The 10,072-nt window shown below is 37.0% G+C and overlaps 1 protein-coding gene and 1 non-coding gene across 2 annotated transcripts; one reads left to right on the top strand and one right to left on the bottom strand.

Annotated features, from left to right (window-relative positions):
• Positions 1–4,337: 4,337 nt before the first annotated feature.
• On the bottom strand, positions 4,338–4,431 carry LOC112746378 (small nucleolar RNA snoR8a). Its single transcript, XR_003174267.1, has one exon. It is a non-coding gene; the product is annotated as a small nucleolar RNA snoR8a (small nucleolar RNA).
• A 1,128-nt stretch (positions 4,432–5,559) lies between these two features.
• On the top strand, positions 5,560–8,860 carry LOC112742345 (protein FAR1-RELATED SEQUENCE 5-like). Its single transcript, XM_025791583.1, has 5 exons — positions 5,560–5,667; positions 6,311–6,394; positions 6,466–7,211; positions 7,298–7,698; positions 7,932–8,860. Exons 1-5 carry the CDS (start codon positions 5,560–5,562, stop codon positions 8,858–8,860), a joined length of 2,268 nt encoding a protein of 755 aa, XP_025647368.1.
• The last annotated feature ends 1,212 nt before the right edge of the window (positions 8,861–10,072 follow it).

The following is a 10,072-nucleotide window of genomic DNA, read 5'->3' as shown; positions in this document are numbered from 1 at the left end:
CACTGTCATATAGATGCATATGATGAATGCCTGCTCTATGGCTGATGAGTCTCATCTGTCGGTTATCAAGCCAAACCGACAAGTCCGGTTTGCTAAACCCTTGGACTGTCCCCCGACGCGCATCTCCATGAGTCTATGCATAGCTTTTTCTCATATATGTATCAAATTGCTCAATGGGAGTACCATTCCCGAGAATTTTTACGTGTCCGGTCACCCTTACATCGTAGGGTCAACAGAGTATCGAATCTCAACCTGGAACACGTGGTGGCAAGCTACGGTACTTTACCCACGGAAACTCGTATCTCAGAAGAAAGAAGTGCAAAAGCCACATATTCATTTATTCATCATCATTTTCGCACTTCATTAAAAATTCATATCAAACCAATCATCATTCAAGCCATAAGTCACATTTTCTCAAATCTCTTTACTTGAAAACCAAAATCAATCCATCTCAGTCTTAACTTTAAAATCCTCATTTCTCAAATCATTTCAAACTCACAAACCACTTTTCCTCAAACGTAAATTCCTCTTTTTAAAACATAGTCACCGTCCACAACATCTTCCCAAAACATTTCAAAAATTACACCAAGTTAAAAGTCTTTTCTAAAAAATTCAAAATCATTCATCCTAAAACAGGATGTAGTAATAAAAATTCCTCAGCAGAGTCTCAAGACTTTAGAGGAGAGTAACCTAACACATTTTCTCAAATTGATTAAAATCTTTAAAACCTTAATTTCCTTATTTGAATAAATAAAAAGAGGATTTAAGTCTAACCAAGTCATGTATCAATTACTCCAAACAAATTTTCAAAGAAACCATCTCTTTTACTTAAACCAAAACCAACTCCAATTCTATGATTAAATCCAGAGCGATTCCAACTGCTCAGAAATTGTTTTAGTTTTGCCAAACTCAGAATTTAAAGAATACTTCAAACTTTTCCTAAGACCTTGTAAAATGAGACTTGTCAATCGAAATTCAAGTTCTTTTCAAGTCACTAAAACTCCTCCAATTGAAAATCCTCAAGCCAATTTTCCAAAAACATAAACCATTTTTCATATTTAAAATAGCCTTAAATATAAGTTTCTTCTAAATGATTCGCTCCCAAAAGAGATAGAATACTTTTCTTAAGAAACTAGGCTAAATCATAGTTCTCTTTTCAATACTTCATTTCAAAACATAATTCATAACTTTCTTAAACAATTTAAATGAAATAATAAAAATCTTAAACTCATAATTTTCCAAAGGACATTTCAATAAAGTCTCAGATTTTATAGGAATTTTGGCAGCACCTCCCCTAAAACTTGGACTTTGCCACCCTTTCCGGGTCCCAACCAAACCATTCCACAACCATCTTTAACGGGTTTAAAACCAAATCAGTTCAAAATCAAGCTGAATCCAAAAGTGCATACCATTTTCATATTTCAAGAAAACCAATTCAAACTCAAATCCGATTTCAAAACTTTAAAGAAACAACTTTAAAGAAACACTTCAAGAACTGTCCGTTTCATAAAACCAAACAATAATCCAATCAAACAAGCATTCATATCTATCCAGACAGCCAAACAACACATAAGACTTATATAATCACTAAAAGTACATTTCTCACATAAATATCCATATATAATAATTCCAATTTATAAAGTATGGTTTTCTGAAAAGGCCCCTACCTCGACTAGTCGCAAGTTGCATAATTAAACCCATTAAATCCTTATTCTCATGTTAATCGGAAACAATCGCAGAAATTCCCAAGGAACTGCAAAGATCACGGCAACAACCACATATCTGACATAATTTAGAATTAACGCGGAATGGATATTGAGTGATATTAGAACATAATTGATAATAGAGTATTGCGATAAACAAGAACGGAACCGAATAATCTCACCACGATAAACAGAATAGAACGACACAGTAGCAGCTTCCAAATTGACCGGACAGCAGCTCCGATAGCGGCTGGAAGCTCTGATGGTTCAGCAGCAACCTTAATTTTGACATGAAATCATCGGAACTTAACCCTACGATACCAACAGCTCAGAATCTCTAACAACTTATATCGGAATACTGATTTCAAAGATTTCGAAAACAAAAAAAGCTTACCAAGAAGATGGCAGCTCCGACACTCGAGAGAACAAAACCTGGCATAAACGAACCAGAGCTGGAACCCAAATTGGAGTGGGATGGGGTTTGGCAACTACAAGGGTGTCCTTTAGCGGCTGCAGCCGCGATTTTTCGACACCATTCAGTGAGCAGGGCAGAACAGTGGCGGCAACTTTCACCACCGTCACCTCCCCTCTTCCGGCGGCAAACTCCCGCAGTGAGGACGGCCGAGCTCCGCTCCAATGACGGCGGATCTAAAGACGATGACACGCGGTGGTTGCAGTAGCGTTCAAGCTTCAGCAATGGCGTGGATGGACCCTCGACGGCCATGGTTGCTCTGCGCGAAGCTGACGGTGCGAACGGGGCGACCCTCTGCGGACCCTCTCTCTCTCCGTCACATCTTTCTTCCACGACGGCGCAGCAGGCAGCGGTGAGGACGAACGGCACAGGTGGCGGGTGCAGCGGCCTCCAGCTAGCGGTGGCTTTCTCACTCTCCTCCCTCCGATCTCTCTCTCTTCTCTTTTACTGTGTCCCAAATCTCTTTCTCTTTTTCTTTTGTTCACAGCCACTAGGGGTGGCAACACTACCCGAACTTGCGGGTACCCACCCCGCCCCTACTCGTTCGGGGCAGGTAATTACCCGCCCCCGCACCGGGACGGGTTTTAACGGGCGGGGTGGGGCGGGGCGGGTTTAGGTTAAATCTGCCCCTACTCGTCCCGGTATATATAATATATATAAATATATATATTTTTAATATATAATATATGTAACATATATAAAATAATTAGTAAAATGATTAATAATATTATATCATATTTAAATTTTTACTTTAATTTATGTTATGTATGTAAATGATGATTATATAATTTTTAAAATTTAATTTTATTTGTTGGATTTAATAATTATAGGGACGGGGCGGGTTAGGGTTTAACATTTTACTACCCGCAAGTAGGGGTGGGGCGGGTTTGATGCGGGTTTTTTGTAGGACGGGACGGGATCGGGTAGAACAAAAACCCACCCCTACCCGCTCCGTTGCCACCCCTAACAGCCACTGCTATGTTGTGTTTGGGACTGGGGGGTTGAGTGGTATGTGGCGGTGGGTAGGTTAGGTTGGGTTAGGATTTTGTGTGTTTGATTTTAGGATTAGTGTTTAATTTGGAAAAATTGTAAAATTAGAGATTTTGAGTAAATTAGAGTTTAGTAAATTTTAATAAAATTAAGGTATATAGTATTTAATTTAAAATCTAATTTACCTCCTTAAAATTATTTTAAAAATATTATTTAATTATCAAATTTACTAATTGACTTTCAATCTAATACTTTTAATTTAAAATATAGGATAATATAATTCATTTTTTGTATTTATAAAAATTAAAATATTAAATATCAAAATCTTAATTATTTAAATTAATTTATATAAAATTTTTATTCTTTTTAAACTACTAATATTTATAATTTAAATATAAAAATATTAAAAATTATAAAATTAAATAAAATTTTTAGTTTAATTATCAAAATTTGGTTTAATTACTTTTAATAAAATAATTTTTAAAAATAAAATTTTTACTAAATAAATAAATTAAAATTAACTTGTAATAAAATTTTTCGAAAATTCTAATTCTTTCAAGCAGCAATCAATAAAGATGTGTGATCAATTTCAAGAGTTGTCTATACACAAAGCAATTACTACATCAAAAGTAATGCTTAGCAAATAAAAAGACTTCAGCTCCATTAAAAAAAAATGCAAATGCGTCATAGAATTAAAATCATAAATAGACTGGTACTTATTCCGCTTTTTAATTTGAATATGGAAGTAAAAGTGGTGTTAGACTCAGACATGGGGAATACAGGTGCTTCACAGCGATGTGGTGTTAGTGGAACAACTCGGAGGATCCGAGTTGCGTTGAATATTCCATTTCATGAAAAAATTGACAACAACAAACAACTCGGAGGGTCCGTTTTCCAGTTTTCGAAATTCATATTTGCCCAACCACAAGTCGGACCATGCGATTTTTTAAGCAAAATTTTAAAATCGAACAACTCGCATGGTCCGATTTATGTACTCTGAGTTTTTTCAATTTTTTACACAAATCGAAAGGTCCGATTTGTGTACTCTGAATTTTTTTCATTTTTTTAAACACAAATCCAAAGGTCTGATTTTTGTACTCCCACAATTTTAAAAAACACACAAAATTACCATGTTAAAGTATATCATTTATTTTGCTTCGATATCAAAATTTTGTAGTCTACTTATTCTATGGGTGTAAACGTGTCTCTCATGCCATGACAACAGCATTCAGAACGAGGAATTATTTTCATAATCATCGCAACAAAGCCCCTTAAATAAATGTAAGTGTCTTCTTCTCTCAGTAACAAAAAAAATTAGTAGATAAAATCAATCATTTCAAGAAAATAAATGTTATTTAATTTGAACTTCATTTGAGAAAGAGTGAATAAATAAATATATACGGTAAACAAAAATGAAAAATAAAAAATGTTATGAAAAAAATAAGATTATTAATAGAGTGTATTTATTAAGAGCTGAATGTGAACATTCAAATATTTGCGATTCTATAAATAATCATTTAATATTTCATACTGCACCAAAAAATTGAAGAAATAGAACATTAATAAAGCATAGCATGTAATAATGAAAGTAGCTTTCATAGTGCTTCAAATATCTAGAGCAAATTAAATTGAATATTTTGCTTTCAAATATACAACCATATAACATACAGTGGTAGAGGATTAACTTCCACCATGAAAATTTGATTCCATTTCGGAAGGCCAATGGCCTAGTCGCAAGGACTTTGAGAGGGGTGAGCCCTTTCTTGTGGTTGAGGGTAGCAAGTGCACGCAAACAACAAAACAAATGTAACAAAGTGATTATATAATTAGAACTGATGGAAGAGGAATCAGAAAGAATGTAGCGATAAAATTTCTAATCATATCAAATAAATATGAAAAAGTATATGGAACCAACTCCTAATCAGTCAACAATGAAACAACTTAATTAATAGGAATTAGTTTTATTAATTTATAATTTAAAATATTTTTTAAATTATTGTTAACCACATTCAAAACATGAATGTGAGATACGCTACTGATAGGAGAAAATCACGGAACAGATGCGCTGAGCATGCAGTCTCACTACCCTCCTTCTAACTAGCGCCGTCATCCTTTTCTCTCCCCCAAAAAAGCATAGCCGCCTACCTCCTCCACCGTCACCCAATAACTCAAACTGTGTTGCCGTCGTCACTCCTCAACCGTGCGGGTAGCTAGTTCATTCACGAAGAAGCCGCCGTTGGTGCAACACGTCCCCGGGTGCCTTGCAACCTGTCACGCTGAAGAACATCATTTGATCCGTCGTTCCGTCGTCCAATTCTCCACGTTGCGTGCCGCTTTTCCTCTACAAAAAGAACTGGCGGTGGCGGCACAAAGATTCCGGTAAAAACAGTATCCATGGATCATTCAAATCGGGAAGGCGAACCGAATAGCACAGTGATCAATGCTAATGAAGGCAATGATGAATTGACTGACGATGAAGTTGTTAATCAAGAGGGTTCCAAGGTATGTCACTATGTTGTACCTTGTATAGGTTAGTCTTTAATTACATGAGGTTTTATGAGAACGTGAGCTGTGAATGTTTCTTGTCCATGGTATTTAGATGTTTTTTAAATTTATTTTTTTGGAAAAATGTGGTACACTAACGTTGCTAGTGGACATGTTAATAAGGTATTATTGTAATTGAATATATTGTGTTGTGGAGAAGGCTATACTTAGCTAATGTCATTGATACAAGAAATTTCGATAGAGATAGACATAAATAGTGGATATAGAATTATGGGTAGTTTATATTGCTCAACTTGGGGGAATAGACCAAAATCCATTTCAATGTCAATATGTTGTCCGTCTATGTCACAATTCATGCAATCAATTACATGTTGTTAATGATTCATTGATTCCTAATAGAATTTTTATTAAAATATGTGTTGTGAAGGCTAAATATTCATGGTAATTAGATGTTTCTTACATTGATTAGTTTTTGGAAAAAATCTGGAGCAATGATGTGGTTAATTGAGATAGTAATAAAGTCTACTTGACTCCTATATGGTTTTCCATCTATTTGTTGATATGTTTTATTGGATTGCTTCATTATATAGTAATGGTCATAAGTTGATTAAAGTTTTGTCCCAATTGTCTTTAATTGAAGGTCGACGAAATCACCGACGTCATGGCGACAAGAAATGATGAGTTGGGAATTAAGACACGAGGTTTGAAGTATTCCTTATTGTGTGTTAGCACGTTATAGTAACCACATTAATACTATCTTTAATTTGTATTTGGTTCTTTGAATTGGCTTTACAGTTGTCGGATCATAGTGGACTCCGTGAAGAGGAAATACCAGTCATAGGAATGAGTTTTGATTCGCTGCCTTTGGCACAGGAGTTTTATACAAATTATGCAAAGAAATTGGGGTTTGTAACTAAAGTTAGGAACACGAACTTCGACAAGACACGGAAGGACGCAAAGATACCAATTAATCAATCTCTTCACTGCACTCGAGAGGGTTATCGAGAATCTCGGGTTAAGGCAGCAACTAGGTCAAACAGAATAACAGCCACGAGATGCAAAGCAAGGATGTATGTCATGCTGGACAGGGAGAAGGAATGCTGGGTTGTGTCTATAGTAGAATTGAAGCATTCTCACCCCTGTTCGGCTGAGAAAGTTATCCACTATCATGAGTACCGGGAGTTGACCATGCATGCCAAGTGCGTCATTACGGATAACGACGAGGCTGGCATAAGACCCAACAAGACGTATCTAGCACTGGCAAACGAAGTTGGTGGGTCTTCGAATTTGAGTTTCTCAGAAAAGGATGTCAGAAATTATATTGCAAGCAATCTTCGATGCTCCGATGACAATGCGGACTTCAATGGGATGATGAATTATTTCGTTCGAATGAAGGAGATCAATCCCAACTTCTTTTATGCCATAGATGTTGACGATGCTAATAAATTTAGGAGCGCACTCTGGGTAGATGCAAGGTGCAGGGCTTCGTATGAATATTACAGAGATGTGGTGTCGTTCGACACCATTTACAGAAGAAACAGGTCTGTATAATTATTGGTGAATTGTAGAAGCAGTTATTTGTTAAATTTGTCATGTTACCTTACATTTGCTTTTGCTGTATTCTCAGGCATGGTCTACCGTTTGCATCCTTTGTCAGTGTAAACCACCATGGGAAGTCTACTCTTCTTGGCTGTGCTTTACTTGTCAGCGAGGAGATCCTTAGTTTCGAGTTGGTGTTCACGCAGTGGGTGAGATGTGTTGGAATTGTGCCAAAGGGTATCATCATTGACCAGTGCAAGGCGATGACTGGTGCTATAAGGAAGGTCCTACCTGATACTATCCACAGATGGTGCATTTGGCACATAATGAAGAAAACACAATTCAAGCTCGGTGGCTACGCTAGGTACGGAGAATTGAGTGCAATGATGAATCACATTGTGTATAACTCTCCTTCGAGTGAATCATTTGAAGTACATTGGGCTGGTTTCATCAAAGAGTTTGAGTTAGGCCAGAACAGATGGTTAGCAAGTCTGTGATCGTTAAATTAAATCCCGTCTGTTGATTTCGGTGTTGCCTATTTTTTCACTTAATTTTATTTATGCCGGTTGTTTCCGTTCTTGTGTTTTTTTTAAGAAATGTAACTGATGTTTTTTTCCATAGTGTGTCCGGATGTTTTTTTCATTTGTTTTATCGGTGCTTTGTAAGATGTCATCATGTTGGGTATAAGCGACACTCTTACGCTATTTTTATTCTTTGGGTAGATCTTTATGCGAATCGACGTAAGTGGGTGCCAATATTCTTCAAGAGTGAATTTTGGGCCGGCATGAGGAGTACACAGCGGAGTGAAAGTATGCACGCATTCTATGGTGGATACCTGCATTGCAAGAGTGGGTTGGTTCAGTTCGTCCATGAATACGATAACGTGCTTGGAAACAAGGAGCAAAAGGAGCTTGAAGATGATGTTGTGGACTCAAAAGGAGTCATCCCATGTATAGGGAGCACATGCATTGAGCGACAATTTCAGCAGGAATACACCAGTAATATGTTCAGGACCCTTCAGCTGGAGGTAAGAAAAAAAACCGATTGTGTGGTTCGATCAACTGAACAAAAGGGAGATACAATTTCTATTAAAGTGGACGAGCAGAAGGTATTTTGGGGGAAGCCTGTCTACCATACTTTCATAGTAGAGTTTGACCCTCTGAGTCGAAAGAGTCGGTGCGAGTGCAACAAGTTTGAATCCGTTGGTATATTGTGTTGCCACATCCTTGCGGTGTGCTCATACTATAGAGTTGACACAGTCCCGAGTTGCTATGTTCTTCCTCGATGGAGTAAGAATGTCATCCGCAAGCACACTTACATTAAGAGTAGCCATGACGTGGCTCGAAGTAATGAAACCCACAATTTGTTCAAGCATCTGTGTTCGGAGTTCTATAACGTTGCTCAGGATTTTGTTGCTTGTGATGAGGAAGCAGCCATCTTGCGAGCTGCCCTTTCAGATGCAAAGTCCAGGCTGACTGATTACCGTGCCAGCATGCGTTCCACTACTCTTGATGGGACTCAGAATACGATGCCCACACAGAGCACAGGCGGTGTTATTTTACATGACATACAGGGACCTTCAAGGGTTAAAACCAAAGGACAGCCGAAGGGTAAAAGACTTGGAGCAGAGTTGGACAAGTTAATTAAGTAGTCAATGGAAAGAAGGAAGAGGAAATCACAACCGGTATGTGTTAGAAGTGACTTATATGTTAAATTTTTCATATGGAACGGTGTTCCTGATTCATATATGTTGTTCTCTTTGTGTTGTGGATCTTGTAGGATGTTGTTGACCTTTACATAGATAATGATCGTGATGGTTCTGTAAAAAACAGATTTGAGAATTCTACTACATGGAATTCATCAGATGGTGGCGGGTTCATGGACCTGTTGAACTCCTTTAGGCATATATAGTTAGGTTTATTGGCATGAGTAATTTGGCATTCTTAGCTAGATTTCTTAGTTCTTTAGACATAACTGAATAAACTCTTCCTTTTTCTATTTTGTCACTTTCATTTATCCTGTTATGAAGTATTCATTAAAAGAATCAAATTTACGACTGTTTTGTCACTTATTTGTTCGAAAAAAAATGTATTAAATCCGGCCCGAAAACTGCTGAAGATTATTTTTAAAAAAATAAAGGCCATTCATATCTCAATGAAATGCACGCATTCGTTAATACGTAACACATGAAACATAGAAACCATATACAAAACCATCCAATTTACAAGGAAAAGAAACATATGTGTGCCTACCAGTAGCAACATCCACACATTGAACACTAAATACTTGAGGATCCTGAAATACCTAACATATGAAACCTGCTGAGGAGTATCTAACAAGACACGATCCACACACTTCTCAATGAAGTACACACAAGTTCAAATACCTAAGATATGATAGATGAGAAAACAAATTCAGAACCATCCAATTTACAAGGAAAAGAAACATCCTAGTGCCTACCATTAGCAACATCCAATTAAAATCAAGGTTAAAGTGACCGGAGCCACCGTTAAACGAACCGGCCGTGTAGACTGTTTATGACCGAAGGCCATGCAAGGCTTAAACTTCCATAAACGTCACAATTTCAATAATACAAAACAGTGATAAAAAATAAATAACGCCTCCGTTTAGTCAACACCAAGCTAGTGAATGGAAAGAACTGCCACTTAAGCATAGGCTGAACAAAAGGGTTATATACACCGATCAGAGTTGATGAAATAGTACAAATATGCAATGCATTTCTTAATGAACTAGTGACATCCACACATTGAACACTAATTGCTTGAGGATCCTGAAATACCTAACATATGAAACCTGTTGAGGAGTATCTAACAAGGCACGATCCATACACTTCTCAATGAAG

The sequence above is a fragment of the Arachis hypogaea genome, chromosome 14 (genome assembly GCF_003086295.3).
Source record: "Arachis hypogaea cultivar Tifrunner chromosome 14, arahy.Tifrunner.gnm2.J5K5, whole genome shotgun sequence".
NCBI classification, from domain to species: domain Eukaryota; kingdom Viridiplantae; phylum Streptophyta; class Magnoliopsida; order Fabales; family Fabaceae; genus Arachis; species Arachis hypogaea.
This window is presented reverse-complemented; position numbering and strand designations above follow the sequence as displayed.